The 18,625-nt window shown below is 65.8% G+C and overlaps 1 protein-coding gene across 26 annotated transcripts in view; it reads right to left on the bottom strand.

Annotated features, from left to right (window-relative positions):
* RBFOX3 (RNA binding fox-1 homolog 3) overlaps positions 1–18,625 on the bottom strand; it is a 183,145-nt gene that overhangs the window by 17,634 nt on the left and 146,886 nt on the right. For 13 of the 26 annotated variants that reach the window (XM_063351764.1, XM_063351769.1, XM_063351771.1 and 10 more), the window contains 2 exons: positions 18,325–18,369; positions 6,075–6,394 (listed from right to left, as the gene is read on the bottom strand). In XM_063351764.1, the coding sequence (XP_063207834.1) occupies positions 6,075–6,176 (102 nt within the window). In that variant the 5' untranslated portion in view covers positions 6,177–6,394; positions 18,325–18,369. Of the gene's footprint in view, positions 1–6,074; positions 6,395–14,649; positions 15,247–18,324; positions 18,370–18,625 lie in introns of all 26 variants that reach the window. The other 13 variants (XM_063351774.1, XM_063351775.1, XM_063351779.1 and 10 more) reach the window with 5 other exon arrangements.

Below are 18,625 nucleotides of genomic sequence, written 5' to 3'. Positions count from 1 at the left end.
CCCCACGCCGCCAGGGAAGAGGTGCCGCGTGGCGCTGGCAGCGATCATGTCAGCTTATGTGTCATTTTCTACTTGGGTAACGCGAGTGGTGAGGGATCGCTGCTCGGAGACGGGGGGAAAATCATGACAAAGTGCTGCAAGCCCGGCGCTCCGGCGAGGGGGAGCGGGAGCAGCCAGACCTGCCTGGCCTCCCCGCCACAGGGCCACCGCCGGGCACGCCGGCTGCCACCACCCCTACATCCCGCAGCGATCTCCCCAGCTCTTTGATGGAGGGGGAACAGCCGAGCTCCCCGAGGGTGGGAGCAGGACACGGCTCCGCAGGCTGACCTCGACAAGCCTTCCCTGGCAACACCGGCCTGTCCGCGTGCCGAAAGCCCGACAGCACCAGCACGGAGGCGGGGGCTGCCCGAGCGCCGCTCCCAGCACCATCCCCACAAACTCCCTCCTCCCGCTGGGTCTCCTTCCAGCGCGCGTCTCACTCACTCTAATGGGTTCTCGCTGCCAGGGATCACATCTCAGCCGCGCTGCTCATGCCGGGGCTGGAGCGAATCCTGCTGATGCTGTGCAAACCCTGGCTGCCAGGTCCGGGCAACGCAGCCGGGATGCGAAGGCTGCTGGGGAGGGGGCCCTGTCCCAGGGGGCACCGGAGCTGGCCACCACCAGATCCGTCTGGGTGCTCGGGAAGGTGCCAGAGGGCAAAGTGAGAACCCGGCGGGGAACACCGTCTGGCGACAGTGGGGCTTGTAGGGGATTTGGGAACCACACCTGACCCCCTGCAGGCAATGCCCGCAGCCCTGGGGGATGCCTGTCCTGCGGCAGCCACCACAAACCCTGTCACCTGCTGGGACGTGGCCTTTCATCCCTCCCGACTCTGCCCAAGCCAGCACCTCCCTCAACCCAGGGCCCACGAGCTCAGGTTGGGGAAGGGCTGCTCCCAGAGCTGCCAGCGGGGCTGCAGTGCCAGCAGTGCCACCGCTGCCACGTCCCTTGCCCTGGGGAGGGAGGGAGGGAGGACGGCTTGTTCCGCCTGTCTGGATGACCGCCGAGGAAGGTGGCACAGGTTAAAGCCCTGCTGGGGCTGCTACCTGCTATGGCCACGCTTGCCGGTGGGCAGCCTGCTCAATGGCAGTGGCATTTCACAAGCCAGCAGCCCCGGCGTGGCTGTGATTGCAGAGCCCCCCGGTCACACGCTGCCGGGCTCACACCGGCGCGGCGGGGCTTGCCGGGTGGTGGCCATCCCAGTGTGCCAAGGCCCTGGCACGAGCAGGGATGTGCAGACCCTGCCCCGGCGCCCTGTCCAGCCCGCGGCTGCCCTGTGTGCCCGGCACCGCAGGGCTGCCCCCACGCTCGACCTGCACCCCTGGGGCCTGCCGTTGACCCGCAGCGCTTCCCGCTCAGCCCAGCCCCTGCCCGGCTGCCATGGCCCCAGCAGGAACGTCGAAGCCATGGTGTTCCATGGGCTTGTAGCCTCCTCTGCCCCACCACCCCAGCTTGGGCAGACCCAGCTCCTTCCTCAAACGCTTGGCTCCCTCCTTTGCCAAGGCACCCTTCCCAGCATTCCCTGATGCCGGTGCTTTCCCAAACCTCTCTGCACCCTCCCGGCGGTCCAGCCCCACGCATGCCCAGCGTGCTCGCTTGCCAATCCCAGCTGCATCTAAGGGACTAATGCCCTTTCAGGAGAGGCCACCGTGCCCCTTGGTGTCCCCACTGCTCGGAAGCTCCACCAACGAATCCCGTCACAGTCCCTGGGAACGGGGCAGCATCACGCCTGCTGCCTGCAGAGCCGCCCTGCTGACGCCAGGGTTGGTGCCGGCAGGGTGACAAGGTCCCTGCGGCACCCAGGCGCAGGAGCCCCATCCGGGGCCGACAGCAGAAGCCGGCGGCAGCGCTCGCCCCACGGGGACAGCAGCTGGGAGCCAGGTCACCGCCATGACTCCACAGATCCCCAGAGGAGCACCGCCAGATCCCCGGAGGAGCAGGAGCCTGGGGTGCTCGGCCCCGGTACCCAGCATCCCACCCGGCCATGGCCACAAACCCCAGCACCGGCCTGGCCCTGGGGCAGCGCAGGGAAATCTGGTTCCAAATGCACCTTCCTATTTCCCGCTGGGTGCTGAGCAAGGGCGGCCGCGGGCCGGGGGCAGCCGGGGGCGGTGGGAGCCGGCGTGGGCAGCCTGTGCCGGCTCCTAATTAGCCTTTCTTCTTTGTTAAACCATACCCCCTCCACCGACTGCCTGTAACGCTTTAAAGAATGATAGATACTAAATCTAATTTAATCTACTCATTCACCCATCACTATAGTACTAAAATAGGAATATACCTATAAAAAGAGCATCGCCAGGCAGTGTAGGCCTAAATTACAGCTATTGTGGGGAAACCAGCTTTGCAAAGCTAAAATTAATGTCAGTGTTTTCAATATATTAAAAAAAAAAAAAAAGGAAAACATGTTTTTTGCGGCTTTAAAGCCTGCCGGCCGCCGTGGGAGCAATGTGGCCGCTGCAGTGCGGGCGCTCGGCCGGAGTCGGGAGCCGCCGCGCCGGGTCTCGCATCTGCGCGACATGCAAGCGGGGGGAGAAACCAGGTTTGAAACGAACCCGCTGCTGCAACACGCTACAACACTGCTCGGAATAGACTTGTTCCCTAAAAATATAATATGCTAAACTTGGCAGCAGCCCTTTTAGAAAGGAATTTTCCAAGCTGCCTTTTGCAGAGGCTGTTTCCCAGCGGGCCGGGTGCTGCTCAGCCGAGCCTCCGGCACCGCAGGCTGGGCAGCGCGGTGCGACCGTGGGCACCGGGGACGCCCCCGGCGAGCGACACCTCGGGGGCAGCTCTGCGGCGGGTTTCAGCCCCCTGCACATCAACCTGTGCTGGTATCCAGCCCTGCACGCACATCGCTGCCTGTGCCCAGGTCCGCGCCGCACTGGAACGCCGGTGCTGAGCCTCAAAACCCGGGTCTGTTCCCGGTCAGCACCGTGCCTCGTCCTGCAGCGATTAGCTGCTCGCTTGTAATTACAGCGCAGACACTTTTTAAGCAGTGTCCGATTGCTCTGTTGACGAAATGCAGCCACCAAAGTCTCCCTCTGTGCCCAGGTCCTCGCTGAGCAAGAGCTAAACGTTTCCACCAGGCCCCACCGAAGGATGCGGAGCTGCCGCCTGCCCCGCCAGCTCCAGCGCCGAGCGCCATTCCTGCACGCAGTGCGGCTGCACCACGCCGAGTGCCACGGACCATGGCTCCCAGGGCCAGGACCGGGGTGGCCCGGCAGCCACATGGGGTGAGCTGGGCTGAGCGAGCTGCAAGGTGCCCGCAGCCGCTTGGACGGGCCATTGGCACCGCCGGAGCCTGGTGGCAACTGGATCTTCCCTGGCGCTAATTGAAGTCTTGCAGACAACTTCATTTCTTGGTCATTCCTTCAAATACCGTCACTATTGAAGATGCTGGGGAGCTACGAGACGTGAGCGGCCTCCTTGGAACAACCACAGCAAACACCCACAAGCCTCCCGTGGGGAGAGCACACCCCTGAAGGGGATAAGGCCAGTTACTGCGCACAGACCCCATGGCCCCCCAGCTCTGCTTCCCCCTGGCCAGCCCAGCCCGGAGCAGCCAGTCGTTGGGTCCCGGCGCAGGAGGAGATGGTGGCCAGCACAGGCCCCTGCAGCCCCGGGGCTCAGGCACCATCCCACGTACGTGCCCACCCCAGGTCTGACGCAGTGACATCTGTCTCCCTGCGTACACACACACTCCGGTCAGGGAACCGTAACCCGGGGGGTCTAAACCGAGCCCCACAGACCCCACGCCACAAATGCCTTCGGGGAGTCAGTTAGACCGCTCCAGGCGCCCCTGGCCATGCACAGGGGGGTTGAGCCGGCTTGGCCAGAGGCGAGCTCCAGGTGGGCACGTGCCCCCGGGCAGAGGCAGCAACGCTCCCTGCGCGCTCCTCTAGCGCAGGCAGGGCAAAGTAGTGCAGGTCCGAAATCTGGAGTGAATTTGGGGTAAAGCACTGCTGCAGAGTGAACACCACGTGCCAGGCAGGCCCATTGCTCGGCCGGGCAGGACAAGGAGCCGGTGGCACGGTGTGCCCTGGGCCCCTTCCCCATGCGACAGCTGCCAGTGACGACTCTCTGCCTGACGCCTCGTCGCGACACGCACCAGGAACACCCTGTCCCCAAGCGCCGGGTGCAGAGCCTCAGCAAGGGACAAGCCCTGGGAAGAGGTCGGAGATTTTGGCCTCCGTTGCGCCCATTAGCTGGGTGAAAATCCAACTCCATCTCTCTTAATAAAACCCTCCTTCCTGGCTTGCCAGTCCAGCCGCGGTGCCAAGGAGCAGGAGGCTGCTGGGAGAGCAGGGAGGATGCGACGCTAAACACGACGTCCAAATTAAAACAAACAGGGTGGCGGGGGAACCAGGAGCTGCGGGGTGCAGGGAGCCGCGCACTGGGGAAAGGCTTCTCCTTCCCAGGGACCCCAAACTCCCGCCATGCACATCCCGGCCAGGGGCCGGCAGCCCACGCCTGCCCGCAACGCTGCCAGCCCCGCTGCAGCCCCAGGAGCCGGCCAGCAGCGCAGCCCATCCGTGCTGGAGCGCGCCGCAGGGCGAGTGGCATGGCCGAGCCCCTGGTGGCAGGTGGGGGACGAGGGGATCCCAGGGGACGAGGGGATCCTGGCCAGAGAGGGAAACCTCTCACGCTGCCGCCCGCTCCCAGCAGAGGTTCCAGGCCCCACTGCTGGTTCAAAGCATCCCTGCACTCCCTTCAGAGGGACAGAAAACCTCCCTGGGGACGGGTGGGGGCTCGGGGGCGGTTTCTGCTCGGTGTCAGATGTGCCTGGGCAGCCGAGCAGTGGCCGCGGGGACCTCGGCACAGCCTGGGGAAGCCAAGACCGAAACCCAGCCCAGCCCCAGCTCTCCCCAGCCTCTGCCTGCAGGAGGGTGCAATAAATCACGCACCCGTCTTAGCCGGCCTCTGCAGCAGCCCCCGCGTGAGCCCCGGCCCCATGCACATGCCACGGCCGCTGCTGCACTTGTATAACCAGCGGCAGCACCGGCTTTGCCAGCCCCATCCCCAGGGCGCTGGAGAGCCACCCTGGGCCTTACTGTCCCCACCGCCAGCGTGGCCGTGCTCCGGCCGCAAGCCCCCTCGGACGCAGGCTACGGACGTCCCAAGGTGGGGAAATGCTTCCCAGCCCTTCCCTGCTGGGGCTGGAGGGTTTGCACCTGCGCCGCCCGTCCTCGGCTGCTGGGTGAGCCGCGCAGGCCACGCCGAGCGCGGTGAGGATGCTATGAATTTTTAAACTCCTGAAAGCACAAATGGAGCACTTCGCCTGGCTGGGAGACGGGATTTCCGATGCAGCAAGGAGGCTTTTGAAGAAAACGCTGCCTCTCCCGAGCTGTGCTTCCCCTGGGACGACGAGCCCGGAAACCCAGCGCACTGGGTCCAGCGCGGGACCTGAGGGCAGCCCCGCAGGGCAGCACACCCTGGCCAGAAGTTAAGGACCAAATTGATGGCCCAGGGACCCTCTGGCCAGGCTGCCCGGTCCTGGGGCTCGCCTGGACCTGCCACCCCCCTGGGTCCCTCTGCAGCACCTTCCTACCGACAGCGACACAAACCCACACGCACTAGACCCCGCGGCCCGGCTGTACACACACATACGTGCACACGCGTGTGCATGCACAAGCTCATCTCCTTCCCTTCTCCCCGGAGGCTGCTCAGGCCACGCAGAAGCCTCATTCCTTTTATCCGAGCATCCATCATCACCCCTCGCCTCTGCCGAATGGCAGCAGCGCCGAGGCAGGGAAAGCGCTGGACCCGCGCCGGCGGCTCTGGCTGCCGCACTGCCCGCGTCTCAGCCCGTGCTCCCAGCCGCCTCGCCAGGGAAACCGGAGAAACCCCAAAGGAACCGCGGCCGAGGGCCACGAGCCACCACTGCAACACAACTCGCCGGTGCCGCGGGGCTGGTGCCGGAGAGGCCCCGCAGCCAGCGAGGATGCGGTTAAGCTCCGACCCTCCGCCGAGAGGGAACCGGCCAGAAACACGTGTGAACCGGAAAGCAAAAAAAAAATCCCCCGGAGAGGGTGACTTACCTGTTGGAGGTAGAGGAAGGCTGGAGGACAGGGGAGAGAGTGAGGAAGCATGCCTGAGTTGGAGACAAGGAGGCAGCCCGAGTTAGCCATGGAGCACAGCATGTGTCGACAGGTAGCCGTGAAGCTGCTCGCGGGTCCGTCCTCTTCCGCACACCGCGATCCTCGTCTTCCCGGCTGGCCCCTCGGGCTCTCCCCTCCTCGGCCGTCCCTCCCGACCCCTCGGCGCTAGGAGCGGGGATGCATCGGCGGCAGGCCGGCCGCCCGGCAGCAGCGCTCGCCTTCACTTCGGTGCCATTAGACACTGGCACCGAGCGCTCGGTCTGCAAAGGGTGTGTGTGAGCCAGAGCGGGAGCGGGGAGAGAGAAAGGAAGGGGAGGAGGAAGGGAGAGAGGGCGAGGGAGCGAAATAAAAGGGGTGGGAGTTGGAGGAGGAGGGGGAGTCCCCTGTGCATTCAGACATCAAACAGAGCTCTGTATAAAATGAAGAGAATCCGTAATGACATGAGAACAGCTGATCCCGCACTTAACCCCTCCGCCGCCGCTCGCAGATGCTTCCCCGCCGCCCGGGCAGCCCCCGGCAGCGGGCTGGGGCCGAGCGGGCAGCGCCGGTCCCGCGGGAAGAGAAGGGTCTTACCGGGCGCTCGGGCGATGCCCGGGACGCGGGGACGAGCAGCCCCCGCCGTGGGGGGGGGTTGGGTGGGTGGGGGGGTGTGCGGCGGCGGCGGGAGTCCCCCCGCACGCACAGCGCGCACGTGCAGGGGCACCCCGCTCCCCTGGGGGGGACACGGGCGGGAGCGCAGGGAGTCATGCAGCACACCCAGCTCCGACCCCCCCCCCCCAACCCGCCCCGGAGCGGCCCGGGCCGGCCCCCACCTCCCCCCGCCGGAGGAGCCGCGGCCCCGGCGCTGCCCGCGCCCCCTGGGCACAAAGGGACCCTGCGACCCCCCCCCCCCCCCCCCGCCAGCCCCGCGGGAAGGGGGACTCCGGCACCCCGGGGTGACACGGAGGGGGCCTGCCCGCGGGCTCCGGCTTCCCCGCGCTGCCCGGAGCCACGGGGACCCCCTGCCCCAGCAGCGCCCGCCGGTCCCGGCAGAGCTGGGGGGGCTTCTCGGCATTTGGGACTGGGCCCTGAGGCATCAACAGCGCGCACACCTCTGTCACAGCTGCCATGGCAATAGCCTACGTGCCGGTGCCTGCGAGGGACAGCCGCCATGGGCACACACATGTGCTCGTTCGGGTCCCCAGTCCCACCACGCACCTCCTCCTGTCACGGCCCCATGGCAGCCCTGGCACCCTCGGGTACCACAGAGCTTGGCGCTGGCACGGGCGTCCCTGCCCCAGCACCCTGCACCGCTAGCATTGCATCGTGCCCGACTTCAAAGCCACGGCCAGCAACGAAGTGGCCGGGACGGCATTGTGCTTGGGTATGTGGGAAATGAAACCTGGGCTCAGCTCAGTTTCCATCTTGGCCAAATGTGATGCACAAAGGCAGGTCTGTGCCAGCAGCTGCTGATGCTCCGTCTCCACCGGAGCCTCCTGCACACGACCAGCCCTATTCGGAGGCTGGGATTTTCCACAGTATCCCCAGACATAGCGACACGCTGCAGTGTCCTGGTACACTCGCAGCGGTTCCCGTTTGTGCTGCAGATACTCAACAGCAGCGGCGTGTGGCACGGCCGGCCCAGAGCCACCAGCCAAACCTGGTGGAAACAAACAGCTCTAGGAAAAGCCATCCTGAAGAAGCGGTGGCCAGGGCCAAAGGGGTGCCAGCCCCCTCGCAGGGTCCTGCTGCTGGCGTGACCACGCTCTGAAGAGACCACAAGGTGCCAAATCAAGGAGGGGGCATGGGGCTGACGCAAGGGTTTCTCATCACCACATCTCACAATACCGAGAGCCGAAAGGAGCCTGGCAGCGACGTCTGCTACCAACAGCATCCTCCGGCCACCGCTCCCTGCGAGGAGCGTGGGCTGCAGCCAGCTCCTGCGTCCCACCACAACCGCTCGCCCTCCAGCTCCCAAGAGACCACAACGGATCCCGATGCAGCGGCGCATCCTGCACACCTGCTCAGACCCCACGCTCCCCACTTGCCTCCAGCTCCCCTTCCCCAGGGACTCCGTGGCCCCGGTGCCGCACTCTCCCACACACTCCAGTGCCCAGGGCAGGACATGGGGCAGCTTTGCAAGAGCTGAAGGACACGCATGTCCTCCCACAGCCCCTCGGGCAGCTGTGGGGAGAGGGGCCCCACCAGGCACCCACATGCACCTGAGCACTACACAGCACCCTGGGTCGAGAGACATCCTGGGCAAGGTGACGGGCAACTCCAAAGGCCTCAGGCCGGTCTGGCTCCACGGCGGCTCCCGCACGGCTCTCAGGCAGGGGTGAGAGGGAAGGGCAGGGCCCGGCGCTCTGGGCGTGCGGTGCCCAACCGAACAAACCACGTGAGCCCAGAGCCGGCTCCAGGATGAGGTAATGCGCCTGTCCTCCCCTGCGCCACAGCCTGGCTCCGGGCAGGGTGACTCAAAGGTGCTCCTGGCCGGTGGCAGCGCCGCGAGCCCTGGCACTGCCCCCAGCCAGCAGCCCGCATCGCGGGAAGGTCCGGGCTGGCTCCGGCTGCGGGGCAAGGAGAGACGCACGCGGAGCGACGCGCTGGGCAGACACCCCGACCCCGGCCCTGCCTGTGCAGACCCTCTGCATCACCATCAGCAGCAGAACTGGCCATGTTTCCCAGGATACACACCTCGGCAGTCGGGGAACTGGGCACGTTTCCAGGAGCCGAGGAGAGTTTGAGTCTCCTCTCTCCCTCCTCCAGCCATCACCAACATCTGTCTGGCTGCAGAGATGCCCCCACGGCAGCAGAGACTCCCTGTGGGACACAGGCACGGCAGGGCCGTGCCAACCCACCGTCCAGCTCCAGAGTGGGGAACACGTCCCTGGCCACCACCGCCTGATCTCCCTCGCCCTGCTGCTCTCAGTCACCCTGGCAGTGACACCATGCTGTGCCGGGGCAGCCCCACAGCGCCCGGGCCCAAGGAGTCCCGGCCCACAGAGCCACATTCCCGGAGGAACCCCTCCGAAACTGAAGTCTCCTGGAATGAAAGTTTATTTATCTGTTTAATTAAGATGTGTTCACCAGGCGCACAGACCCCGTTCCATCTGTCTCACTTACAGCCGCGTCCCAGTAAAATTAAACCTAATAAATATCAGACGAGGGAAAGCAAAGGGCACATGTAAGATATATGATCAAAGGCAGAAGTTGCACAGGGCTGCAGTTCTAAGCACATCTTTCTCTCTGCCCTTCGGGGATGGGTTGGCGATGCGCTCCCATGCACAGGATGGGGCTGGCTTTCCTTCAAATCAGCACTATTTTCATTTTTTATTTATTTTAAATGAACCCTTGAGGGCTCCTTGGTTTTGTTTTCTGGAAGAGGTAGAACAAAACGGCACCGGGACAGGAGTGGCCTCGGCTGCTGGTCTGGAGCCCAGCGAGACAGCGGCACCGAGGGGCAGAGCCTGCTCCGGGAGGGCTGCTGGGCACGTACCCAACTGAACTGCGGAGGGAACACCCCGGGGAAAGGGTGACCCTTGGGGCTGCTCCCCCGCAGCTGGGATGCACCGGCTGCCTGTGCTCAGGAGCTGCCGGGAGGTGCCCGAGGTGGCCGGTGCGGCATTGCCAGCTCCCGGGGAGATGGCAGAACCGCCGGGCACTCAGCTCCCCTCCGAGGCACACGCACTGCGCCGTTTGGAAACTTCACCCAACCGAGGAGAGGTCTCCCAGGTCTGCCTGGACACCAGGGCCAGACCCTCGACGCACGGGGTGCAATGGGAAATCCCAGCCCCAGTCCTCACCGGGATGCCATCCCACACCCCCTCCTGGCAGAGAGGGATGACGTGGTGGCCCACGAACCTACCAGGGATGCACCGAGGGGACGCAATGTGCAGCCACAGGTGGGCTGCAAGGGTCCCGTGTTTAACGGGACCCCCGTGGCACCCCCCGGCCATGCTCCTGCAGTGCAAAGCCGGGACGTGAGCCTGGTGGCTGCTGCTCGGGAGAGCTGCCAGGAGCCAGGCCGGGGCGCAGCCGCCGGTGCAAGGACCGGCCGGGTCAGTGCTGCTGGCCCCCACGGGGTCAGCCTGCGAGGGCAGTGCCAGCGGCCCTGCAGCACCCAGGGAGCAGGGCACCCGCCTCGTCCTCCCCTCCCACCCGCTCCAGAGTGCCCCCAAGCCATGGCATTCATTAATTAAAAGCTCATTAGTAGGTAGTCATAGACATAAAGCGATTAGATGAAGGCGCTGACAGATCTGAGCTGCCGCGAAGCGAGGGGAAGGTCCCGTGTGCCCCGTTGGCTCGGTCGCAGTGCCCCAACGCTGGGCGCAGACCAGAACAGTGACAAGGGACCGACAGAGGTGACGGGTGACAGCACCACATGCCATTAGACTGTGCCCTGCTGCAGAGAGGTCCCTGCCCGGCACCCCAGCCACCTCCACGCCATCGCTGTGCTGCTGCTCCCTCTGCCCGAGCTCCCCCCAGGCTCTCCCAGACCCCCCGCCAGGGCGGCATGAGGATTTACCGGGACTGGACTGGGATGGGGACGCCTCCCCCAGCACTTGACAGGCAGCAAGAAGTGCAGGAGTTGGGGGCCGTGGGGGCTGTGCAGGCTCCCAGGCAGGGGTCCCCCGACCCTGGGACCTGCCGGCACAGAGCACCCAGCACCAGCACGAGAGCCAAAGCGCTTCCTCCTGCCGCCAGCATCGCCAGCCCCCGCCATGCCGCAGCTCCCGGCCCAGCCGGCCCACCTCACACCGTCCCAGCGCCACACGCTGCCCCGAATCCCCGCACGCCCCCCCACCCCTGGAGACAGCCGCGCAGCCGCCCGTACGTAGATCGTTGGTTTCTCGCTCCATCTCCAAACGACAGATGTGGTTTAAACCAACCGCAGGCGTATTGGAACCCGATACGGCCGTTACGGAGCAGCCCTGCCAGGGCACAGGGACCCCCGGGCAGCGTGGGTGGCGTGTTGGGAAGGATGCCCCGGCTCCCCAGGGATGCCTGGCCAAGCCTCCTCTGCACCCAGTTAAACTTCCTCCTCCTCTTCCTCCCTCTCCTTCCTCCTCCTCCGATGGCTCTTGGAGGTCGCTGGATGCCCTCCTCTGCTCTCAACTCCCAAAGAAGCCGGAGATTGTACTGAAAACCTCCGCCCTGCGCCTTCCCGCACCCTCGTGGCTGCTGACCCAGATCCTGCCTCTGTCCCCGGCTGCTGCCTCCCTGCGGCCGCTGCGACCACGGGGTCACAGATCCCCGGCAGGGGCCTTGATGTCACCAGCACCCAGGTACGACCTCACCAGGTGAGGAGGGGACCGTGACCAACACACGGCACATATCTGGGACAGCACCTGCAGCAGCCGGGAGGGGACAGAAATGCAGGGAAAACACACGGAGGTTTAACAGGATCTAGGGAAAAACATCACCTCACTGAAACCTTCCTTGCCCGCTGCAGGGGGGACGGACGGGGGCCTGGGGATGCTTTGGCATCCGTCCTGAGCTGCCAGCGCCACGCAGAGCCGGAGAGCAGCTGGGCCAGCACCTGGGGGTGTCCCGCTGCCCCTTGTGACACCCCTCCGTTGCCCTTCAGCCAGCATGGGCGCCTCGGCACCCCCGGCGCTCCCCACAGAACAGAGCCCGGGCTGCAGCCGCCTCGTGAGATGTGGGAGCAGGGACGCCGGTGTCCTCCCATCATCCAGCATGGGCAAACGGGGCACAAGCACCTCCCGGCTGCCGGCCATGTCCGAGCTCTGCACCACGGGACACACAGCAGCTCTCGCGGGGACACGGTTCGCATCTGCAGTTGGGCAGGACAAGTGGGAGGTTGTCACCGCAGCAGCGAGAGAACGTGGCTTCTCGCCTTCAGTCAGCGCGGCCCTTCCTAAAGCCCTTTCACTCGACAAAATATTTACATGAAATGGCAATTAGGCTCCCTAGATTTAATGAGAATTAACGTGCAGGCAGCAGAACCATGGCAGAACAGATGCTGTCGAGCACCTCGAGCTCGTGGGCCAGGCGGGCAGCGCCGGTAGGGCCGTGGCAGGTAAAATGGCTGCACCGCGCTCGGCAGGGCCGGAGCCACGGCCACCGCAGGGCCCAGCGTGGGATGGAGGGGGACGCAGGAACGACGGAGCGTGATGGGAGAAACGAGCAACTGCAGACCCGGGGACCTGAAACGCTGCACTCCCAGATCTCCCCTTCCCGGAGATCAGACCCGCTGCCCGACCAGGGGTTCCCAAGAAAACGCACCCCCCGAGCCTGTGCAACGCTGCACGTCACCTCGCAGGCTGCAGCGGGGGCTTTGGCATCAGCCCGTGGGGTGACACTGCAAGGGGCAGGACGGGACGGTTGAGGCCGCCCGGGGGGGGTCAGTGTGTCCCCGCGCAGGGGTGTGCGTGGCACTGCTGGTGCTGGGCACGGGACAGCCGGGCTGGGACGGGAGCGACAGACAGGTGACACGGAGAGAGGGGGGGGCACGAGGTGGGAGGTGCTCTGGAAGCAGACACTCAATCCTCATTATAAGGCTTTTTAAATGCACAGACAGGATATTAGCGTTTAAACAGGCTCTAGGACTCCAGGGCAAACTTTAAAAATCATAATATTTATAGAACCCTCCTTCCACTCGCCCCACATGCTCTTTATTTCGCCTGCAATTACTGCTAATTTGAAGACATTTTGCTTTGGCATCTCAGCCTGTTGCTGTGTCGATTACCGAGCCACCCGCTGCCGCCTGCCACCGCAGCGCTCCCGACGGCGGCCACGCTCCTGCCACGCAGGGAAACCAAAGTCTCCGCTTCCTCCCACGCTCGCGATGGAGAGACGCCCACGATGCCAAGAAATGATGCTCGGCCGCCCTGCCCTCGCCCGGCCTCTCTCCCGGCAGAGCTGGGGATGCCACCGCGTCCCGCGTGACACCGAGACTCGGCCGTCCCAGGCTTACCGGCTACGTGCACTGTGCGGGATGGGGAAGGGAGACCCTCGAGTGCCACGGCACTGCCCACTGCCACTGCCCCAGGCAGTTCCCACGGGGACAGGCGTCCTAGCACCGCTGCCCTGCGCCCTGCACTGGCTGCAGCTCCATGAAGCCACGCGGTGCCTACGGAGCCGCAAGCGGAAACTCCAGAGCGGTTTGCTTTCACAGCCGTGGCGGCTCATTAAGTCCCTGGGCAGAATTAACGCCCCAGCAGGAGAAGGCTCTGCGAGCCCCGACAGGCTCCTGACCGGTGGGGATCAGCGGCTGCACCAAGATCTCTCATGACAAAGCACCTTACGCCTGAAAGCTGCTTCCCTGAGAAACAATGAATTCGCATATTATCCTCCTCGCTGTAAGCTCCTTTCTCCACATCCCCCTTCACCTGGCTCCTTGCTCCGAAATCCAGGGGAGTGCGGCTCCCCGGAGTGTGTGATCCCCCAAGGGCTGCCGCAGTGCCCCCGGCCCCCGCTGGCTCAGGGGGAGCAGGAGCAGGAGGGAGGGGGTGGAAGGAGCTGGTGGCACTGGATTAAGCCCCAGTTTGCGAGCTGGGATACCACGGGAGCCCCCAGGACAGTGCAGAACCTGACACTTAGCCCGGATCCTGCACCTTTGGGGAGGACGTGCGGTCCCGCGGGAGGGATGTGCAGCCCCTCCGTCCCTTCCCCACGCTCGCTGTCCCACCCACGCCGCATTTGGCATCCGTCCCGAGCAAAGCGCCTGGACAGACCCCATCATGTCCCCCTCCCTCCTCCCCATCCCTGCTCAAAGCCTTAGGGGTCTCATCCGGCCCGCCCCTGCCATCCCCTGGGTGCTGACAGCTCCGCTGGAGCAGGGCGAGCCTGAGCCCCTGCAGAGCCCCGTGCTCCCCCCTGGCCGTGCCCCCCAGCTCCGGCCTCAGCAAAGGACAACCAGACCGAACCGCGTGGCCCCGCGGGCTCCCAGCCACCCGAACAGGGACTGCGGTGCCACAGAGGGGCCTCGGGTTCCCACGGGGACCTCAGCAGCCTCGGCCACCAACTTCAAACTTGGGATGAAAGTATGGGGGCCGCCCCGCAAGCTGCCTTCCAGATCCTGGGTGGCACCCATTGGGGACAGACCCCCAGGAGAGGCTGGCTGCTGCACAGACCCATCCCCTGACCGCCCCAATGCCACCACTCACTCACGTCCCCTCCCAGCGCAGCCTCCCGGGGCAGGCTCCGCAGCCCACCGCTCACTGACCCGGCATGGCCAAGAGGGGCTGGGGCAGGGGGGTGCTTCTGGGCAGCCTCCAGCCACCCTGGGGGGGCTCGGAGGGAGCAGAGGGGAGGCAGGACGGTGGTTGGAGGTGCCCAGGCAGGGACCCCTGCCAGCCTGCGCCACTGCCCCAATCCTTCCTGATGCCAGGCCTGCCTCCAGCACTGCAGCCCATCCCCTGCCAGCCATGGGGCAGCGACCGCCTCGCTGGGGCAGGAAAGCTCTCCCTGGCTGGGCTGGGAAGTAAAAACGGCAAGAAACGACCCCAAACCCGAGCAAAACGCCACCAGAGAGGGAGAGGAAACGCCCACCCTTGGGGGTGGCACCTACCCAAAAATACATCATCATGTCGGCAGCGGGGTGCTGAGGCGCTCGGCGGGAGGGCGGTGGGCTGCTCCCCGATGCCGGCTGCGCTGGGTGCTGCTGCTCCTCCTGCGTGGGCTCGCTCCCCTCGGGCGCTCGCTCTCTGGCTCCAGCGTCTTGGCTGGCGTGGCCGGGGGCCCCGCACTCGCCTCCCTCCCCGGCACAGCGTGGGCGCTCACCGTGGGCCGCCCGCACTTCAGAGCCGGCTGCTGGCGTCTGACATGCTGCTGCTGGGCGGCTGGAGAGCCGGGGCTGGAGGATGGATGGGGGGCAGCCCCGGGAGTGCAGCAGGGCAGGGGTTTATTCACCCCAGGGAAAAAAACAGGGGAGAGGGAGGGATAGAAATGAAATCCTCTCTGGCGTCCTTAGGATCCAAGGGGAGGGCGAGCGAGCAAGGGGGAGCTGACCCGCTCCCCAGCCGGAGCGCCCAGGTCGGGGTCGGGGGTCCAGTGGCCAGGCTGGGCGTTGTGGGGGCCGGCAGCGGGTGGGCTCCCGGCACAGCGTGGGCTCCCGCGCTGACACCCGGAGCAGCCGATGTTCTGCCTCAGCGTTTTTCAGGCTGCCCTGTCAATAAGGGAATCGGCTGTTCTCGCGGTTAACCTGCGAGGTGCCAGCTGGCTCCCGGCGCCCCGGCAAGCAGCAGTTTGCACGGCCGCCCGCCCCCCACCTCTGCTCCCGGCGGGCAGGGATGCTCAGCCAGGATCGGATATCTCAGGGAAGCCAGCATCGCCCGCTTTGCAGGATGTGGCCAAGCTGCGGCCCGAGGGGGCCAGAGCCAGCAGCCCCCTGTGCGGGAGCAGTGGGGACAGCCCCTGCACAAGCCAGCTGCCCTGCAGCCGGGATGTGGTCGCCGCGGTCTGCACGAGAAGGGCACCCAGAGGTCCCCACCAACACCGGGGCAGCGCTGTCCCTCGAGCCCCAGCATCACACCCCGGCAGACCCCCAGGACAGAGGCTGGACGGAGACCCCGCGGCTCTGCCCTGTGGGATGGGACCGGCCGAGATCCCGCACGGGAGGTGGGGACAGAGCTGGCACAGGGTGGGTGACGGGGACAAACCCTGCTTGGGCTCTGCAGCCCGGTGGCAGCGCAGCTCGTCCACCCATGGGGCAGGGGGCTCCGGGGGCAAGATGGACCTCCCCCGCGGGGAGTGGGCTCCCCGGGGTGCGCGGCGGGCACGGCGGCTTGGCAGCGGGGCAGCGCTGCTTGTCAGGCACTAAATCTCCGTCCTCCTGGGGCACCGCGCAGCGGAGGGGAGCGAGGGGACCGTGTGCGCTGAACCAGATGCGGGAGCAAGGGAATAAATAAGAATAAGGGAAGGCACAGGAGCGAGAGGGGTGGCAGATCGGTCTCTGGGGCCCAGCTGGCTCTGACATCTCCAGCCCCATAATCATATTCAAAGCAGAGCCGGGCTGAGGCATTTCTCCTCCAGCACAGCAATAAAAGAAAGCAACACTCTCAATAATTCAGCACCAGGAGAGGGTGATAAAGCAGAGGAGCCACCACTGCAGGCAGCTGGGGTTGGGGGCTTCCCATTCCCTCTTATATCTTGGTGATCAAACCCTCTCTCCTCTTTCTCTGTGCCCTACAAACACAGCCCCAGCCATGGCCCGGTGCCCCCCAGCCCGCTGGACCCCCACGCTGCTGCATGGGATGCACTCTTGGTGTGCCAGAGGCATGGGGCAGAGGGGCCCAATGCAGCAGAATAAAACCCCTCCGTCACCCCGCAAACGGAAACCTGGGGGGGGTCCCTGGGCAGGGGGCGGCACCATCCTGGAGCCAGGGCAAGGTCGGCAGTGGGAGCGTTTCCCCAGCTCAGCCCAGCTCTCTTCCCAGTGCTGTTTCACCTTCAGCATCCCCAGCCCCGTGTCCACGCGTCCCCCTCATCCCGAGGCACCTCTGCAAACTGTGCCCGGTCACCCCACAGCCAAATCCCAACTCTCCCGTACAAACTGGGCACTGGGGCTGCTGGGCCGCAGGACACCGACCCCGCTGCCGCCTCCCCTCCGCTGCCGGGGCACATCTCTCCAGACACAACCGCGCGGCCGCGACCTGACGCGCTCCGGCCACCTGCAGACCACGCAGCTGGACACCGAGAGGGAGCGCAGCCCTCGCTTCAGCACGGGGAGCAAGTCGCAAAGGCATCAGTAGAGACACAGATGCCAGAGGTGGGGCGAGCCCTGGGCCCGCAGGGAGCCCCAGCGATCCCCCGTGCCCTGCCTGCCCTGCAGCAGGACTGTCACATTCCCCAGACCGGCCCAGCACGGAGCCGGCCGAAGCCCGGACTCTCACTCCCGCACGAAGCGAACCACCGTGCCGCAGCAGCCCCGGCACCCGGCCCTGCAGCCCACGCCGCTGCCGCCGACCAGCCCGTCCCTCCCCGAGACTCACACCACAGTGCAGCCTTCATCCGTTAACCCGGGCTGGTGCCTGCGAGCCCAGCTCCCCCCCCAGCCTTCCCACTCCTTCTCCACATTCCTCACGGCATCTCAAGACCCTTCTGGACCACGACCCCCTCCCAGCGGGTCACCTTTGTCCTTGCCCTGTTGATGACAGAGACGAGAGCACTCCCCCCCTGAAATGCCTCTTTCCCCCATCGCTTTTGCACAGTGACGGCTCCCCGATGCCCAGCGCCGCTGCCTCGGCCACCGCCACCCCCCCGGTCCCACTGCTGCACAGGCTCCTTCGGACCAGCGCCGGGGCACGGAGGGATGGACACGTCAGCGTCCTCATCCCCAGCCCCTTCTCTTATCTTTGCTGCTCTGCTTTACCGGCTTAGAGCCGGGGGGAGCACGGGTTTGGGCTGTACTCAGCAGGATGGACCTTCAGGGGGACGTGGTCCCCCACCCTGCGATGGGACCAGAGTCTGCTGCCATGAAGCCCAGCAACACGAGGTTACGATGGGAAGGGGCCGCCTCCGTCTGCCCAGCGGGCATCGGGCTAGCAGGGGACACCTGGCCTGGCCCCCTCTTTCACATGCAGGAGCCATCACCTGCCCGAGGTGGGTCTCAGTCTGGGGGAGCTGCTGTGATACCTCATGGCACAGGCTGCAGGAGCCCGGGGGCAAACGTCCTTTGCGGTGGGCAAACATCCCCCGCAGTGGGCAACTGTCAGGTCAGGGCCAGGACCTGGGGCTGGGGGCTGGTGCCACCCTGGTAAGGACCCAGGTTCCTCAGGGACTGCTCCCGGGAGCCGCACAGGGCACGGACAGACAGACAGACAGCAGCGTCAGCACACACGGACACCTCACAGACACCGCAGCCCTCGTCCCGCCTCACCCGGGACTCACGCCACTCACGTCACGCCTGCGTTGGGGCTCAGCCCCTGGCGGGTGCCAGGGGCTGCTGGAGGAGAGGAGGGGGCAGCCTTCCTCCCGGCTCTCCCCGGCGCACGGCTCTGCGCCCACCCGCCCCTGCCGGACCCTGGAGCCACGGGCAGAGGGTGCTGCCCTGTCCCCCCCACTCAAGTCCCCACGCAGCTGGGGCAGCAGCACCCATCGCCTGCCCCCGAACATGCAGGTTTTAGCATGCAGTTTTGCCATGCTCAGAGGGACCCTGGGCCCCAGGAGCACCGGCTCAGCCGCTGCCCGAGCCCCGGAGCAGCCCCTCGCCTCTCCGGCCCCTCACACACAAACACCTCCGTACCTTTTATTCAGCCCAGCTCCTCCTGCGGTGCTCGCGCTGGGCTCTCTAAGAAAAGACAAGAAAGAGGAGGAAGGATTAAAATCAATGATCACCATCGCTAACCTGCTTACAGTCAATGCTATTTGCTCATTGACTGGCAAAATGCTCGAATGCGAGTATGAACGTGAGCGTTCTCTCCCCGGGCGCGCTGGGAAACCTGCCCCAGCCAGGCCGGGGGCTCTGCCCAGGGCAGCTGAGCATCCGCAGGGGTGATGGGAGCCGCAGCCCTGCCTCCAGCTCTGCCGGTGCTCCTTGAACCCAA

The sequence above is a fragment of the Chroicocephalus ridibundus genome, chromosome 14 (genome assembly GCF_963924245.1).
Source record: "Chroicocephalus ridibundus chromosome 14, bChrRid1.1, whole genome shotgun sequence".
In the NCBI taxonomy this organism is placed as follows: domain Eukaryota; kingdom Metazoa; phylum Chordata; class Aves; order Charadriiformes; family Laridae; genus Chroicocephalus; species Chroicocephalus ridibundus.
Note: the sequence above shows the minus strand (reverse complement) of the source record. Positions and strands in the feature narration are given on the sequence as shown.